Genomic DNA, 18,915 nt, shown 5'->3' on the forward strand with positions numbered 1-18,915 from the left:
GCACAGTGATGCTTTGAGCTAAATGCTAATGTTAGCATGCTAACATGGTCACAATGACAATGCTGACATGCTGATGTTTAGCAGGTGTTATGTTAACCATGGTCACCATCTTAATTTAGCATGCTAACATTTGCTAATTAGCATTCAACACACAGTACAACTGAGGCTGATTGGGAGTAGTTTTGCAGGTATTTGGTTATAAAACAAAGTACTGGAAAAATATAAATTTGACCTGATGGTTGCTCTAGATGAAAAGTTAGTCCAGTCAGTCATGGCAATCCATTCAATAGTTGTTGAGACAAAGTCATTAGAATTTATCCTCTGGAAACCACAAATGTATGGAACAAAACTTCAAGGCAATCCATTCAGTATATCCTGAGATATTTCAGTCTGGACTGCACTTTGGACATGCTGCGAGCATGGCTAAAAATATCCATATGAATGAACCATTTTAAACAGCAATGAGTTATAAAATTGGCAAACAACTCCATGTGCTGATATGATCAAGGGACTGCATTCTTTGAGCCCTTGTTGAAATGCAATATCCTTAGTGCGATATCCTAGTGTCATCCTGTATTTTTCTGTCAATAAATCTGATTAATGCCAAAACCAACAATTTGTTATTGCATCCCTCATTACTTTCTGATCTCACTACTCTGTCTGTGGCTCCAATCTCTAATAAAAATGGTTCCTACTGAAGTCATAAATCTTTCAAAGCACATCACAAACATAGTTATTTTTTTAAAATATCGCCAATAAATAGAAATATACAATAAAATTGATCAAATTGATGTTGCTGTCAGTACCTTATGATGATGCACTGCTCCTGTGTGGAGGCCTGAGACTGGTTGAAGGCGCTGTCAGCTATGGCATACACATGGCTGAAGCAGAAAACAACAGAAAGTCAAACATACCGTGGAAACTTAAAGGGGACAGAGGTTTTGAAGGGACTGAAACATTTGATGAGACGCATGCTGTCAACGGTAATAGAAATTAAGAGAGAAGGATATTGTGAAGCTTTGAGAAGTGTTTGCTCACGGTGGGTTTCTCTGTAGCTCTTTGCCCTGGTATTTCTGTCTCAGCTCATCTGTGTAGATGTTAACGGGCTTGAAGGGGTTAATGGACAGTAGCATGTTTCCAATGTAAGTCTGGGGAAAATATGACCCAGGCATTCAATGAATATATCATATGTACACTAAAAGAAATCATTTAGTTCTGGAGAAAAAAAACACAGGTCTTAAAAAAACTAATTTGGCAAGTATTGTAGGTATCACTAAAAGTTTGAAATAATGATAGTTGTTGAATTGTTGTAGTGATCTGTTATTGATCTATTAGTTGATTTTTAATTGTTTTTATCCCTCTGGGTTCCAGATTTATTTTGGTAAATTTGGTTATTTATGCATTCATTTTTGGTTTTAACACCTTTTAAATTGCCTGTATCCCTTGTGCACGGTGTCCTTTTTTTCAGCATGAGTCTTACTTACCATTTTGTCAATTTTATCAAAGCTGCCAGGAACAACAAATATAAGAAAAATAACACAGATGCATATAATGATTTACAAATATTTAGTGATAATCATTCAAAATATTATCACAAATAAAAAATAAAAACCATCATACCGTACATTTACATTTAAAGGGATTTTATTCCAACTTGCTTTTCCTCCTTTTTCACTGACAGTCTATGTATGCCTGTGAATCACTGAAAATATAAATAATTCAAAGTTTTAAAATTTTCTGACATTTTTTATAATCTACAGATATAAATGAAAAACTGTGTGATAGCCTCACATCAGCACTTTCAACTGTTTTTTTCATCTTGTCTCTACATGATATACAAATAAAGTTATGATATTATTAACAAAACATGATGACTGTATTCATTGGTGAATAGAGGGTTACCAAGATGATCACTGCTATTTGGCTATCATGTAGAATTAAAGCATAAATTAAAAAAAGAAAAATATTACTCAACGACCCAGTTTATCGGAGATTTCAACTGCATCTCATCATCTTCGGTGGATGGAAACATCCCGCTGAGGAAGACTATGAAAAATGATTGAAAGTCCTTCCATATCAGCCCAAGAAGAAATAACCTTGATGAGTATGACATCATTAGGATTATGTTCTCTGACAAAGTTCCACCAGATCCACAAAGGACATCATGCAGCATGAGCATGGAGGTTCATTGTCAACAATGGAACACCTATTCTTTGTGATGGAAATGCTAAACTCAATGTTCACTTATTAAGCTTCTTAGGTTCCTCCTTAGGTTCCTCCTGCTTCAGAAGGCTGTGGGATACGACTGAAAGCTACAGGAATAGCAAAGTAAGTGAGCCTTGATTTTATCATTTTTATAGAGCACACTTCTGACCAAAACCAAGTGTAAGACACTTTAAACCAGAGAGGGCAGTGAAAAAAAGCTTTTCAGCCTACTGTCAAGTTACTCTTTAATGTTTAAGCTGTCAGGTAAATAAGGAAGATGGCCTGTGTCTTAGAAGGCCTGTCCCAGTGCTGCCAGCGGCTGGTAGCATCATGAAGGCTCATACATTATATGAAGGCTTTTGAAAGACTGGTCCTGGTTTCTCGCAGGCCACTGGTCAGGCTTTCATTCTACCCCTTCCAGTTTGCCTACCGACAGATGTCGGAGTGGATGATGCCATCATATACCTGTTCAAATGTGCCTACAGCCACCTGGACAGGCCAGGGAGCACGGTAAGAACCATGTTCTTTGATTTCTCCAGCGCCTTTAACATCGTTCAGCCTGCCCTGCTGGGGAAGAAGATTACTGCCATGCAGGTTGAAGCTCCTCTGGTGTCCTGGATCCTGGACTACCTTACCGGACATCCTCAGTATCTGTGCCTTCAGAAAAATGTGTCAGACACAGTGGTGAGCAGTACTGGAGCTCCACACGGGACTGTCCTTACCCCTTTTCTCTTTACCCTGTACACCTCAGACCTCAGGTACAACATGGAAAATGCCACCTTCAGAAGTTCTCCGATGACTCTGTAGTGGTTGGATGCATCAGTTTTGTGGACTGATGTGAGCTGAACAACCTGCAGCTCAACATCAGTAAAACAAAGGAGCTCGTGTTGGGACCTCAGGAGATCCAGGACTCCTGCTACTCCTCTTTCCTTTAAGAGAGAGATGGTGGAGATGGTAGAGGAGTACATATACCTGGGTGTCCCCTTTGACAGAAAACTGGACTGGACCCGCAACTCTACGGCTCTCTTCAGGAAGGGCCAGAGTTGGCTCTTTTTACTGCGGAGGCTCTGGTCCTTCAACATCTATGGCTCCATGCTGAGTCTGTGGTGGCCAAAGCCATTTTCTATGCTGTGGTCTGCTGGGACAGTAGACTAAGGATGGCTGACACCCACAGACTCAACCAACTAATTCAGAAAGACTGCTCAGTCATGGGGTTGGAGCAGGACCCTCTGCATGTAGTCGCAGACAGAAGGATGTTGTCAAAACTCCTGTCCATCATGGACATCTCCCACCCTCTACACAATGTTCTGGTTAGCCAGAGGAGCATGTTCAGCCAGACACTCAGAATGACTAAGATGACTGTGGCCATCCACAACTCCCCCTCTTTCTGCACACCTCCATCAGTGCTCTGCTATTAAACTACTGTTAATTTACTGTTTACCCACACTACACTTTTCATTCAGTTTACCTTTGCACATTACAGTTAATTTACTATTAAATTACTATTAATCTACTTTGCACGTTTCCATTCAATTCTACCTCAGACATTACAGCAGATTTGTATTTGTACATCTTTCTATTCACTTACTGTGTAATAATTATTGTTACTATTTTTCCTAACTGTGTGTTGAGCAATTGTAAAAAAGCAATATCCCTGCGGGGAAGAACAAAGTTTTTTTGATTCTGATTCTGATTCTGATTCAAACCTGCCAACAAAATAAAATATTTTCAATCATTTGTAATTCAAATAAACGTGTTTCAAACATGTACCAATATTTTACGGTCATCTTATTAAGTCATATGATGACTTTATTCTGCTGTTTCTTATACTTTAACAAAACCTCTTTAAACATAATATTCTATTTGCAGCACGGAATTATTTCACCCTGATAACAGAACATTCTACCTGTTTTAGAATACTTCAGATCATTGTGTGAGGTCTGTAATGAAACTTACATAAATACAGTCGCGGTGGAACCTCTTCTTCAGATTCAGAAGTACAGAGCTCACACACACCTCTCTAAAAACATATGCAAAAAGGTTAAAACTGGGCATTATTTTAATGTATATACTGTGTGTGTGTGTGTGTGTGTGTGTGTGTGTGTGTGTGTGTGTGTGTGTGTGTGTGTGTGTGTGTGTGTGTGTGTGTGTGTGTGTGTGTGTGTGTGTGTGTGTGTGGTGTGTGTGTGTTTGTCTGTCTGCGTGAGTCTAAACCTACTCCAGCTGGGACAGATCATCCAACTCATCCACCTCTACAGCTCTTTCGCTGCCTGACATCACCACCTGAAAATAGGCAGGAATGTGAGCATATATGGGTACATGAATCAAAATAAAAAGGCCAACACCACCCCTCCCCTTGGGACCAAGAAGTTCACACAACTCTGTCCCTACCATCTCTCCATAGTCATCTTCTAGTCTGGCTAACATTGAATTTAATTAGATTTTCAAAAAAGTGACAGAGAGCCCTTTATGTGTTGTGTTTCTGCACTTCTTTGCTGCTAATGTTCCACTCATAAACTTTCCATAGCAGGTAACTAATCCACTTGTAGTGATGGAACAGTGTGATAGCTGATATACTGCGATCTTATAGCAGCATGCTGCGGTGAGTTGTAGGTTCTATTGTATCTACACAGACTGAGAGATAAATAAAACAACAGGAAGTCTTTTATGTCCTATTGTTTTCTGTGCACACTAGCTGTAAGTGATGAAATAGATGAAATAGAACTGATATACTGACGCTCCAACCCTTAGGCATTTGACAACCATAGATTCACTTTTCTGAATTGGAGATAATGTTTTTACTCTTTGGGATCAATATGGTTTATAGAAAAATGATACATGGCATAGAATAGTGAGAAAAATATTGCGGCAAATACTGAGGCTCGCGAGTGCTAAAATGTTGTGGTAATGTGTGGAATGGCCAGTGTGCAAGGCAGTCTCTCCCCTGCTAAATGTGGGGCCAAAGTATGGGGATGTGTGTCAGTCAGAAGGTAGATCGAATGGTCTTTTTGTTTGTCCACCACTTTAGCTCAGAGCGAGTTATCTCTACTATTGTCTAAACTATTGTCCAAATTGCTGAGAAATTTTATATATAATCATTAATGGAGAGGATGATTCTTAGAGTCTAGTACCACCATCAGCACAATGCCAAGATCTCCCCTTTCCAAACATCTTGGACCATTTTTTAGATAGACCAGGGTGTTTGGAGGTGATACTAAATGCAAATTCCAGGTACTTACAGGTGTTGCATGTAGTGCTTACTGACACAACTGCAGTAACTACCCTTTTACCAGGGAATCTGTTTCAATCAGGACAACTAATACTTTAAAGGGTCTGCCCATCCACATTGTCTATCCACAGAGGCATTTTCACCTCTTTGACCTAATTATACCTTGTTTGAGGACTGTCTAGGCGCATACACACTGTGGCTGATCAGTTTTATTGCACCTGTTAGTGTGGATAAGGCCGTACCTTTATCATTGTTATTGGTTCCTGAAGTTTGATGACCTCACATAATTCCAGCATAACTCCAGCAAACTCCAACCTGAATAGAGGTCTAATGTACAAAAATGTAGAAAACTGAAAAACAGACATGTGGTTGGGCAGGGCCTTTAAAAAAGAAGGGACAATGGAGAACAATTGTTAGATAAAAGAAGATGTTGGTATCTGGGGACAGGACACCATTTAGAGAGAGCTGGAGTCAGTGGTTAAAAATAAAGATTTTTCTGCATCGGGCAGAAGATTATAACACATAGACAAACAGCACATGGAAAAAACTGGATAGACAAACAAGATTATAGAAAAATAAAGAGTCACAAGGATGTCATGAAATTTGCCGAGCATATTCATACTCCTAAGAGGATAAACTGTGGAGGTGCGTACAGACCAAACACAAAGTGATGCGATTGCATGTAAATGTAAGTGAACATAAAAAGACGCATATTTGCTCCAGGTGGTGTGACCTGAAGCAAAGATGTGATTGCTTTAGTTGAAAATGTTTAAACTTAAACCAAAAGTTTGTGAAAAATCAAAAGCTTTAAGGCTCCAACTCATGAATTTTAAATACAGAGACAAGAGCTAAAAGGTATGGAAGAAAACAACAAAGAACCGGAATTTCTCTAAGGTCAGTCTGAATAATGCATACATTATCAATTCATGGCTGTGATGAATAAATATAGTCAGTATGTTTTTTCTTATATCCTCTAGGCCAGGAGAGGTAATAGGACTTTAGACTTTAGTCTTTTTTTCATACTGTAGTATACATACCTGTGTGCTGACTAGTCGACTCTCCAACATCTCCTCGGTGGGGTCCTCTGATTCCCAGGGACCCCTGCCATTGTGGGCAGAAATTGTCCTGACCTGGCCCCCATCGTCACAGACTGTCCATTTGCTTAGCTTCTCCACTGTCTGGTGGGGCAACAGGTTATCAGCACGCAGCCAGTCCTGAACGGCACACAACAAAGACAGAGGATTGGACTTAAAAGAATAACTGTACCTCTGATTTAACACATTATTTTGTCACACCTAGAAACACTAGAGGGACCCCCTTTTTTGTTATTCTTCTTGTATACACGACAGAATGGCATTTCATACTTACTAGTCCTACTAGTATTTCTAATGAAGTGTCTACCAACAAAAATGTAACACATACCTGAGGGTCTCCACTCATCCGTGGATTCCCAGCCCAGTGCACCTCTGGTTGGGTGATAGTATATATACCGCCAACACCCATCAGCTGGGCTACTTCCCTGTCTGCCTCTTCTTCATACAAGGAGCAAACACCTGACATCCCTGCATTTGCCTCCCCATTTGTAAAGGGCTGAGAGGTTGACCTGGGTATCCCAGCTGCATTCTTTCTCTCTGGCTCTGGTCCTTTGGCCTGAGTTGGTCCACCACCTACTGTTCCAGCTGACAAGGGCATCTTGGTCAAGTTGAGCTGGGAAGGGTTCTGTTTCCCGCTTGAAGCCTGGAGCGCACTGACTCCATTTTGATTGTCAAGGACAGCTGTCCCGCCTCTGTCCTCAGGGTTGGATGATCTTTTCGGTATACCACTGGACCCAGGGACCTTCTCTGCAACATCCCCACCTGATGTTAACACTCCTGGAAAGGGCTTCTTGATGGACTTCAGGAGGCTGAGATCTGGTTTGACAGGGAGTACAAGCCTGGCACCTGGTTTTGGGGGTTTGGGTTCTGAGGTAGTTGGCTCTCCTGGTGATTCAGTGGTACTTGATGGAATGGAAGGTCCAGGAGGTGCCGGGCGTGCCACGAGTGTCTTTGCCTTCCCCACTTTGTTCATCCTGGGGAGTACCACAGCATATTTGGCCTCTACCTCTTTCTCCCCAATTAGGGCTGCTTCTTCCCCTTCCTCCCCTGCCTTTCCCTGGAGGCCACCTTTCTCTTTAGCCATTTCATCTTCAGAGGAGCACTTGTTTTTCCTACTGGCTAAGCTGGTTTTACTGGTGACTCTCATGGCCATCTTGTGTTTGAGAACATTGCCTTTGCATTTTCTGGTGACTTGTTTCTGTTTTATGGCCCGAAGGGAGAGCCAGCGAGAGACCCCAATGGCTTTAGTCCAAGCAGAAAGCTTTTTTCTGAAGTTTAACCCCCTCGGCATTTTCTTTTGAACCCAACCAGACACTCGGTGAAGAGTTCCCATACCTTTTCTTTGTGCTATCAAACCTTCCTTGGGTTTGCGGGACAACCCGTCAGTGGCCTCACTCGCTGATGATTCTCCACCAGGCTTTGTTAACATGTTATTTGCTTTGTCTCTGAGAGATGCCATCTTGACCTTCCCCAAAAGCAAACTCTGTGGCTGCCCTTTCAGGACACCTGCGGTATCCTGCTGCTCTTCAGGCTCCAGAATGACTTTGAGGTCTTTACCTTTGGCTTTGAGAAGCATTATTCGGTTTTGGCTTTTGATGGCTTTGGACAATGTTGCTTCAGCTTCCTCCTCTTCCACTTCTGGGTCAGCTTCCAAAGGACCATCCTTCCTGTTGATATTTTTTATTTTGTTTGCTAACTGGGTCTTGCCTTTTGCTGTGTCAGCCTTGTTGAGGGAAAGACCTTTTAGGTATTGAATCTCCTCCGTTGCAGATCTGGGTTTGTCCTCTTTCTGTGGCCTCTTTTTGTTCTTTTTTTCTTCCTTGGCTTTTTGTTTGGCTTCCTTTTCTAACCTTTTCTTTTCTGCTTTGGCCCTCTGTTTTTCTGCCATCTCAGCCTGCTTATCTGCCTTTGTTTTTTTTAACATCTTGTATTTTTGCTCTTGTGCAGGCTTTGAGGGATGTGGAGTCTGTCTGCGTCTTCTGCAGGCTTTATCAACCGTTGGCTTTTCAGATGTGTCCTCCTGGGTTACCTCCTCATCTTCAGCCCCATCACTGATAATGGCCTCAGATACTTCAACTTCCTTATTGTTTTCCTCTTCTTCGGCAATGGATGCGACTAGTTCGACTTCTGAGTCACTTCTGGATTTGGCTTCCTCTGAAAACTCTCTGTCCGATTCCTCATTTGCTGTCTGTTCTGTATCTCTTTGACTATACAATGCCTCAGCCTCCTCCTCACTGCTCTGCCTGCTCTCCTGTGTCTCAGCTGGCTCTTCATTACTGCACCAGTCCTCCTCCTTCTCATCGTAACTAGTATCCTCTCCAGTCGCATCCGCTGAGCTTTCTGCAACACTCTCTGATTTCTCCTCCTCCTCACTTTCTGTCACTTTGTCACTACTGTTGTTTTCAGGCTTGGTGGGAAGCTTGTTGATTCTCCCTGGTTTTGTAGTGAGCGTTTTTGGTGGCCATTTGAGTTTGGTGGTCTTGTTTTTGCCCCCCTTAATCTTGCTATCTTTCTCATGTTGAGGTTGTGATATACGTTTTGCTTCATTCCTTTTATTACGCTTCACTTCATCTGTCTTTCCATTCTCCAGAAATGGTGAATTCCCTCTTCCTTTTTGCTGCCCATTAGGCTGTTCAAAGGGAGGATGAGATGCCTTGGAACCATTCTGTCTGATATTTTTCTGCTGATTTCCTTTTTTGGCCGCCTCTGCCATCTGCTTCAAAGCATTTGTCCTACCTTGGGACTTGACCGGTGACATGGCAATTAATTCTTCAGAGTTTAAGTTACCTACAGAATAACAAAACCATATTAAATGTATTTATTTTGTCATTTGAAGCCGTATTGATTTATAAAATGGAAAGACACTGTAGAGATTTTAGTTATCAAACATTAGAATTTTTAAATCTATCAACAACACACTTTTAATAGATAAGTTAACCACTCAAGAAAAATGAACAGTTAAGGGCTGTAGGTTGGCTAACATGTCTGTCAGACTCGTTGAAACCAGGTCTTCTGCTCAATCCATCAGCATTTAGACCAGGTTTCACAGTTGCAGTCTGTGATCCTTGTTCTGAGGCTAAAGACAGCCATGTCAGACCTAGCTTAGCCACAACTGACCTGATTTTCTAACAGTAATTGCTAGGCTAAATTTGACAGCTGCACTGAGTCTCCATCAAGACAAACTTGATAATAAATCAATATACTGAAACAAAGAGAAAACGCAAGGAAGCAAAATTCATGCAAAGTGGCTATTAATCTATTCCACGCTGGACGAAATTAACTCTCCTTTTCCCTTTGCAACAACAAACAACAGCTTTTATCTTCAGGTTAAAATCTAAATGGCAGTGAAAGGCTATCTTTAGATCTGCCTAAATGTAGTTGTGTAGCCTGTGCGCCCTGGGGGGAAAAGTAGTGAGAGCTAATTTCAATGTAATATACCTTACCAGGCTTCTCAGGTGAACCCAGGCCTGGCTGGGGGGCTGCAAAGAGCTCCGGCCTCTCCTCAAGCGTTGGTGTCACTGATATAAACATGCACACACGCTCAAGAAGAGAACTGGGTGGCAGTTACACATCAATATCCCACCCACTAACATCATACAGGAAGGTACACAGACACAAATGCAATGCACACACAACAAAAGTTTGTGTGTGGTGAATGCATACACAGTGACCCCACTGACAAAGTTTAGCTAGCGTACACTCACACGCACAAACACAAACACAAACACAAAGTGCCATTTGAATAATTCAGGTTTATCTGGGGGGGGGGGTGTCATACAGCTCTGCTGCTGTTCCTTTGGCTGGCTCATGAATGCTTGGGAGGAAAGGTGAGAGGTGCTGCTTGGAGTGATCAACAATAGGTGCTAATAGAGGAGAGAGGGAGTGAGGAGAGAGACAGAGGGTTCATTACTTGGCTTTTTTTCTGCTGAGAGAAAGAGTTTGTCAGTGTGTGCTGAAATTCTGGGTTGACCTCCTTTCTACACTGTCAATATCTCAGGCCAGGCCATAAGTATTTGAACAAATGTAACACTCAAGGAGTTACAACTTGGGACGATGCAATGACTGAGGTGTAAGTGCTGACTTTCAACTTTACTTACAGGATTTTAAGTCCACTTCAGATCAACAGTGTAGGAAGCAGTTTCATTTATATTTATATTTATATTTATATTTATATTTATATTTATATACATACATAGATATATACACATACATACATATACACAGTAGTTCCCCTAGAGGACCAAATATAATTGGATAATTGGATTTTCAGGTCAAAAAATGTTGAAGTCTCTTAGTGGGCCAAATTTGGTTGAAAAGTTTTTTAGACCAGTTTAATCTCTAGTAGAGCACAACCACTACTGGAATTTTGAGGCCGACATATAAGAGTTCCAATAATGTGACGTGATGTGATGTGATAACAATATTTTGGCCTTAAATGCATAATATAAATACATGTGCAGACACCCAGGTCTGTGATAAACCAATATTGGCTGATAATACCAGCAAGCCATTTTACTGGTTGGGCTATAGTCACTAGAGAACACAAGTGTCATTTCAGTCATTGAAACTGAATTTCAATGAATATACTTTAATGTATAGTTAAGACCATCTTCACAATAAAATGATTGAAATGCAGATGACACAAGTTATATTTAACCAAAATAGTTTATATATCATATTTATTTATGTAATATATATATACTTTATGCAATGCTGGGGATTCTACTTCAAGTAGAAGTATAATCATAAACAAGATATACTCACAGTATATCACAGTACCTTAAACTGTACTTTGGGTAAATGTACTTACTTTACAGCACTGGAAACCAAATATTGAATATGACTTAATATTCATAAAGTAACAGGCCTATGTGACTATTTGCTTTTGGTCTTTCTCGACATGACATCTATGTGTATATAGGAATAACATCTCTATACGGTTCATCTGATGTGCATCTACACACCCTCATTAAAATTCAAGTCAGCACTTTAACCTCAATGTCATTTTTTCTCTTCCAGTTCAGTGTGCTGGTGTACAGAGACCACATTACTACTACAGCTACTTTCTGACTACTTTCTCAGTTTATAACCTTTTTTTTTCCACTACTGTTGCCTCGAGGATAGGCCCTGATCAACTATCAATACATTATTAACAAAACATACAAATACAGACTTAATGTATCCAGTGGCAATTGTCTACTAACTTCAACACAAGTTTTTTGGACCTTCAAGTTATTGAGCTATTGTAGCCTGAAAAAAAATAAAGAAAAACTAATTTAAGCTTAAGAGGACCTGGCATCCAGCCACCATTTTAGGGTTCATTTAATGTCTTCAGGTTGCAAATGACAACGACTCCTCTTGCAGGGTCATCCTCTAAGAGAGCTGCTACTGTTAGCTGGCCCAGCCTCAGCCAGGTCCTTAGAGAGCTCAGGTTGCGGTGAAGCTACCACCATGGCTCGGGGCAATTAGTGGACAAAGCGCCTCATTCTATAATGGATGATCAAAACTCTTGGCTGTGCATGTATGACAACTGATCCCTCCTTTATCTACTTCACCAGAGGTGGCCTGGCTGCTGTAGCTAACAAAGACGAAGATTGTAGTTGGGCTTTTAGGGGGAAAAAAAACAGAATCTGAGAGAGAGAGCACTGAGTTTTGGAATATAATCAGACAGGCCAAAATGATGGGTTGGGAGTCTAAATGTTATGCCTTTTTTCAGGTTTCAGTGGAAAACATGGACACGCTGAAAGAGTATTCATACACTGTCAAGAATTTCTTTGTAGCACAGCACAGATGAATGATGTGGAAAACTATCAGTTACAAAGTAAAGACAAGACAAGTGAGTGTATTGAGAAAATAAAAACAGACACATTCATTCTTGGGGAAAAAACATGTAATAATTATCCACAAGAAACTGTAGTGTGAAATTACAAATCAAAAAAATGGATTCTTAATCAGTTCACTACAAAAATATATTCTAGGTTGATGCTAAAATACCCAGAATTCTGAGACACAGTACCAAAATATTTCCTCATATGATCTAAATAGCAGCCAACCCCCGTTACAACAGGCCCACAGGTACAGTGGGCACATATATACTGTATATATTAAAAACATTTCACTACAATAGCTTACAATTACATTCCTAAATTACATTATTCATTGCTGGCATAAAAAATGGTTTACATAAAAATAACTGAAAACCAAACCCCATAGAAACCTGTCCCCCCCAAAAAGACTACAGCATTGTGTGCGCCGCAGTAGTGGAGAAGTACCTATGGTCAGTTATTTTTTCATGAAATAAAAGTGGATGGGATGGGAGAGGGCTGTGTTAGCAGTATACAGTGGTACAATACAGTAATGCTATGACTAATTTGGTAAATTACGACTTAAAAATAAAAAGCAAATAACAGTGTGGTTCAACATACAACATAAAAACAAATTTCATGTTTTTTTTTTTTTCTGGGGCATCATTAAAAACATTTCCCTTGACAGTTTATCTGAAAAGTAGAGAAGCTAATTTATGCCAAAAAGGGGAAAAAAAAGATGAAAAGTAAGGAAGATATATAAAAATGCTCAATTAGGTTAAGTTTTCATTTACAAAACCAAAATTATGAGTTGTTATAATAGTAGTAGTTATAACTTTTTAATTTTAAAATTATTAGGTACTAGGTCAAAATTTTGACCCAAGTAAAAATGACTAAACTGGAATTCACAATTACCAAATACCAGTTAAAAGTCATGAAATTTGAGTCAAAATTATCATTGTAAGTCAAGTAGTGAGTATGAGATTTGAATAAAAATAGGAAAAGTTATGAGGTACTAAGTAAAATTGTGATGTCAAAGTTATGACTTGAGTACAAATTATGATGCTAGATCAAAGTTAGAGATGCTAAGTCAAAATTATGACTTAAGTAAAAATGACAATGTAATGCCAAATTACGAGCTACAGTCAAACTTACGACTTGAGTAAAAGTATAACTTTTGACTACAATATGATTGAGTAAAGATAATAAGTCATTTATAAGTATTAATTTTCACTTGGCAAAGTCTATTTTAACTTAGTATCTAATAAACTTGACTTATGAAAGCTAAAGATTTTGGCATAAAAAAATATTCCTTAGTCACGAATTTGACACAAAAAGTCATTAAAGTAAAAAAAAAAAAAAAAAGAAAAAAAAAGGCAATTTTAACCTGGTGACTTAGTATCTTTACTAGTTTGACTTGAAAAACTTCAAAAAGGAAATCAAAATTTTTGTTTTAATATCTCAGAAGTTTGACTAAGAATCTTGTTTTTTGATTTAATATCTCATAAATTTGACTATAAATGCCATATAAATTTCTTTAAAATTTGAATCATGCCCAACTTTTCATCTGATGTTTTCCTTTTCCTGGCACAAATGGGCCTCCACAGTATAAATCTGAAATTCAAATAAACAAAAAGAGGCACATCAAATTCAGCTTCAAAATATTTTCAACTTCATTATTCAAATCATCCCATCCATTCCTTCCAGCTGTACATCCATGTGGGGAGATGAAGGCCAGTGAGATGCACAGCAGAGCGGACAGACCAGTTCCCACTGGCAGGGTCCACATGAAAAGACTAGTGGGGATAAAGCCTTTCAGAATGATGTAGGTATGGTTGATATTTAAGTCAAAGAGCTTCGACAAGTGGCATCAAACAGCTTCGTCAAGTGTGAGATGCTGGGTGCTGGCATCGATTTATGGCACTGGTCACATGTCAGGAATGTACTTCATGTAGCTGTGGGTTAAATGGTTGCGACCGTGCGGTGAAGATTTGTGTACAGTGTGTTGTCTTTAGGCACAGGTGGTGTCTCTTCCTTCGACCTCTTGTCAGCCCTGTTCGTCTTCAAACAGCTTTGTGGTGCTCCGAGTGCAACTAACTGCTAGAAGCTCTTTGGTGTCTCTCTACAAGGGGCCGAGGTGAGCTAAGAGTCAGTGGGGAAGTCAGTCACTGAGGAGAGGGGTCAGGGGACAGTAGTGGTTGTTGCTACAGGACTGCAGTACGCTTCATACACGTCAACAAGTCAGTTTTCTCTGAGGAGACATAACAGAAAGACACTGTGACTGACATTACCATATCTTGATTCCACAACTAGCAGTGACACAGCACCTAGTAGTATGTGCCACCTCTCACTTCCACTGTCGAGCAGCGTCCCTCAAGCTACAGGACTCTTCACATTATTCGCCAGGATTGACCTGAGGCAAACAGACAATAGCTTCCATCAACATGACTGGGTACTGCTTTAAGACAGCTGGACTGCGCTTAAATGAACTTTTGATGAAAGTTTGGCCAAAATGGATTTTGTTTTTTTTTTGGTTAACTGTATCATGTATATACATCATGTGGGAGTAATTGTAATTACAATTTCCAACCCTCTTTTCCAACAGCAGCAGGCAGCTGTTTGTGTGCCAGAAAACCAAAACAAGGAGCTAAAAGAGGCTAAAAGCTGTGTAGAACTGAGGGGAACAGCATGGCTGCTGAGAATTCTATGTGGATTCATCACTATGAGCAACACTTTTCATATTACACACAGCTTCCATCGCCATGACTGGTTACTGCTTTAAGATGGCTCAACTGTGTCCATGTTTACCTTTAAAATTACAGTTTGAGCAAAATCGAATTTTGTTCAGGAAGTTTAAGCCACATACACATCATGTGGGAGTTATTGTAATTACTATTTTTTTTTTTTTTTTTTTTACAATTACACACTTGTAAATATTGTTCAGGTCAAAATCCAAGTCCCAAATATGACTGGGAAACTAATATTCTTTTATTCATTGTTAAATATTGATCAGTACAGGCTTAAAAACTGTAGCTAATGTGTATGTTTCTCTTTCTATTCTGTTCTTGTTTGCAATAAAATTGACAGTTGCCATTTTGAACTGTGTGACAACATGAGAATCTTTTAAAGTTAAGAATTAAGTTAATGTTAACAGAAAATTTAAATCTATTTGTGACTAATTGAGCACGAAAGTTTGATCTTGACCCTGGGAACAGTAGTTTGATAAACAAAATTTTAACTCAAGCTCCAATGGGAACTTTTCAAGAGCTTTCAAACTCAGTCTGTCAGTAGGCCACTTATATCTGAAGCCAAAGACCACCTTTGAACACACGCAGGAGTTACAATCCCACCCCAACACGACCAAAGTTCAATATTTGGTGGTGGTGACAACCGAGGCATGATACAGCTTAAAACCCTGGCAGAAGCTGGTAAGTGAACCTGGAGTTAATATTTTTCTCTCAAAGATTTATCACTAGTGTTAAACATTTTCCCTACACGTTCAGTATTGGCCTAGTGGGGAAAACTCTCCAAAGGGATCCCAGTATATTGTTAAGAAAATGTCAGTGCAGCCCATCTTTATATTAAAATTAACTCAAAAAGCAGTGTTTGTATCATCTCCTTGAGAAAAGGACAGGCCCTCAGAGTGAGCGATGAGTGGCTGATACTTACATGTGGTCTCCTTCTAGTGACTTCTGGATCTCCTGAAGTACTTCTGTAAGAAAACACAACATCCCTTAGCTAACCAGTGGTCTCAACACTCTACACTTCACATGAAAACTGCAGCCACAGTTCAGTCACATTAGGATACAGCTTGCTGGGATCAAAGGAAGTTGTACAAATCATGCAATGGGACGATGTCTGGCAAACACTGCTGTGTGACAGTTCAGGTTGCCAACTCGCTGATGCGGGTTTGTCCAATGACAATGGTCGCAGAAAGCTGACATACCAGCTAGAAGAGACAGCACATGGGGCTATTACAATGGAAGCAATACTAAAGGGATCAAATACAATGACAATGTGCCTCGCTGTCTCTCCTCTGTCTCTTTCTCTCAAGTACTCACTCTCGTCATTCAGCAAAGCATGCTCCATAACACGTCTAGCTGCACTTTCTGGAACACACAGGCAGCAGGCAGAGGACACGTCAATACAGTCAGCCACAAACAAGATGTGTGCGGGTGTGTAAAAACAGACCGCACATTAGCACGAGCACAGATTTTAACAACATCAAACAGAACACTACGTCTGGACACGTAGCGTTCCCTCAGCCAATGGCACATGCACGTTTAAGTGTGATGCTGTTTGTCAGCATTTAGACTCCTCAGGAAGACATTTTACCTGCATCATTACTGTCTTGTCTGGCATTCCTAGAAGGGCAGAGGAGACAAAAACCCATGAGTACAGTAAGAATTTAGGACTATCCACGGTAAAATAAGCAAATTCAGAGGGTGTATACCCATGAGCAGAGGAAGTTCCATCAGGCAGTGGCCTGTGTTGGCTGGAGGTGCCTGGTTGACGGGGAACCTCTACCAGACAGCGAGGCTCCACCAGGTAGCGGGTGGACACTGAGAACCGTTCAAACTCAGATGGAGAGATCAGGTAGAAGCCTGAAGGGAGACAACAGTACACAAGAGGGTTCCGAGAGGTACAATCACAACAGAATGATCATTTGGCTAATGTAAAGTAATGTTATTGCCATTTATGGAACTCTAAAGAGCCTGTTGTTCTTTTGGAGCAAACACATATACAGTAGGTATGCTAGCACAGTTACTGAGTTATGTCGACCTGAGGGTAAAAACATAACGACAAACTTTTCCTTTTTGGAAGAACGACTCTTTCAAAATTATGTTGTATTCTTATTGTAATGACAGGATCACAGTACGTAGACCATACAGGTCGAGTATCATTTAAGACACTGTGGCCTCTAGTTGCGCAGCAATACAGGGTGTGAGGGCAGGACTCTATAAAAACGTAGCGACCAGGTTACGGCGCTGTCCCCATCTCTCTCTCCTCTGCTCTCAGTCCGTGTCCAGGGTGTATGAAGAGCTGCAGGTCTGTGTGTCCGTTTGACCGAGGGGCGAGGCTGAGCTACACACACAGATGCGTGCTCAGAGCGGAGAGGCCACAGCAGACAATAAGAAGTGTGCGCTTTGGCTGGATTCACAGAAAATTGGCAGCAGGGCACCTTCCCGCAGGGCTGTGCGGGGGCGTGTTTTTTTTTTGTGCTTTAGAATGTAACCGCCTTGAAACAATCAGAAAAAAAAGGTTTTATTTCTCTGATTCACTGCTTTGTTCTCACTAACGCTGCTCCCTCTTTTCATTCACTCTCTCTCTCTCTCGCTCACTCGCTCCTTGAGCCGGGGAGCAGGGGCCAACTCTGAACGGTGTGCTTACAAACAGCAACAAATCCTGTAGAGTATACCTTAAAATAATAATAATAACAACAATAATTCAGAGCAGTAGTTCACTTAGTTTGTGATTTCAAGACCTGTATAATATTCCTACCAATCCCTATATTTACTTGGCAGGGAAGGTCATTTCTAACATAAATATATTTGAAATATAACCTGTACATTTTATTTCTTTGTTATCAGTATTGTATTTTATGACTTCATCCAATTTAATCTCGGTTTAAATTTAACTCACATAGCAACATAAATTAATTTAACATCTTTATTATATAGTATCAACATAATTTTATAGACAGTCTGTATGTCCAAAGTCAGAGGAACAAATCTGTCTTCCAGTTGTTTGTCAGAGGTTTTACTCCAGTAGTTAAAGCTGAAGACTATGGTGGAATATTTGTAACAAACCCACCTCTGGATTAATAAATGCAGCCTAGTGCAGTGCAAGTGCAAATGGGAAAAAAAACACACACAGCCACAGTTTCATAGGGCATTGCTGCCACTTTACCACTGAAAGCGGGGGAATGTGTGTTCTCTCGTATGTAAGTTGAGAGCAAGGACATTTTTGCAAAGTCAACATATAATGTCTGGTCCTCACTTCTTAAAAGGACTGTTTGGGGCTTAAGACTTGGTTTTAGAATCATGTAAGCATTGGAGTAAATGCTAGAGCTAGTCCTGTGGTTTTAATGGTAAAGGCCGAAAGCTGAAAACGCTTTTGATCAATGAGGGTTCTCACAAGTATAGAAGTACAAATGTTTGAGTAGGCATGTCTTTACCCTGGCCGTGTTTGGTGAAGACACAAGAAGCGATGCCACTGACGTCCTCGCGGCGAATGCAGGGGTACTGAACCTGCAACTTGACTGCAGGCAGTGACACCACGTGGATGTCGCCCTGATTGGTCAGAACCACGAGGCCACTCTCACCGTAGTCCTCTGACCGGCTGCTGCCGAACCAGGCAACACCTACTCTCCGTACTCTGGAGCCGTCCACAGCTGTCAGCTTCAGCTTCATCTTAGCGCTCACCTTAGGCAGGGTGAAAACCTGAACACACAAGAACAGAGTTGGCTGAAGAACTCTCAATGTGTGTGTGCTGGTTTATTTTTCGGTCAAGAGGGAGAAAAAATTTAGCAGGATCAAACTCCTTTACAGTCTGATAGAAATCGGTTCATGAAATAAATGAA

General features: G+C 40.4%; 2 protein-coding genes across 10 annotated transcripts in view; both read right to left on the reverse strand.

The window, feature by feature from the left end:
- Positions 1 to 11,981, reverse strand: part of myo15b (myosin XVB) — a 72,079-nt gene extending 60,098 nt beyond the window's left edge. The window contains exons 1-8 of the mRNA XM_040135983.1: positions 11,918 to 11,981; positions 9,972 to 10,046; positions 6,857 to 9,315; positions 6,472 to 6,648; positions 4,424 to 4,488; positions 4,162 to 4,225; positions 1,039 to 1,148; positions 807 to 881 (exon numbers count right to left, since the gene is read on the reverse strand). Of these exons, the coding sequence (XP_039991917.1) occupies positions 807 to 881; positions 1,039 to 1,148; positions 4,162 to 4,225; positions 4,424 to 4,488; positions 6,472 to 6,648; positions 6,857 to 9,315; positions 9,972 to 10,046; positions 11,918 to 11,981 (3,089 nt within the window). The remainder of the gene's footprint in view (positions 1 to 806; positions 882 to 1,038; positions 1,149 to 4,161; positions 4,226 to 4,423; positions 4,489 to 6,471; positions 6,649 to 6,856; positions 9,316 to 9,971; positions 10,047 to 11,917) is intronic.
- Positions 11,982 to 13,704: 1,723 nt separating this feature from the next.
- llgl2 (LLGL scribble cell polarity complex component 2) overlaps positions 13,705 to 18,915 on the reverse strand; it is a 43,870-nt gene continuing 38,659 nt past the window's right edge. For 3 of the 9 annotated variants that reach the window (XM_040134807.1, XM_040134809.1, XM_040134808.1), the window contains exons 21-25: positions 18,511 to 18,775; positions 16,786 to 16,936; positions 16,668 to 16,696; positions 16,394 to 16,441; positions 16,069 to 16,281 (exon numbers count right to left, since the gene is read on the reverse strand). In XM_040134807.1, the coding sequence (XP_039990741.1) occupies positions 16,172 to 16,281; positions 16,394 to 16,441; positions 16,668 to 16,696; positions 16,786 to 16,936; positions 18,511 to 18,775 (603 nt within the window). In that variant the 3' untranslated portion in view covers positions 16,069 to 16,171. Of the gene's footprint in view, positions 14,746 to 16,001; positions 16,045 to 16,068; positions 16,282 to 16,393; positions 16,442 to 16,667; positions 16,697 to 16,785; positions 16,937 to 18,510; positions 18,776 to 18,915 lie in introns of those variants that run through there. The other 6 variants (XM_040134812.1, XM_040134811.1, XM_040134813.1 and 3 more) reach the window with 6 other exon arrangements.

The sequence above is a fragment of the Xiphias gladius genome, chromosome 9, assembly GCF_016859285.1.
Source record: "Xiphias gladius isolate SHS-SW01 ecotype Sanya breed wild chromosome 9, ASM1685928v1, whole genome shotgun sequence".
NCBI classification, from domain to species: Eukaryota; Metazoa; Chordata; class Actinopteri; order Istiophoriformes; family Xiphiidae; genus Xiphias; species Xiphias gladius.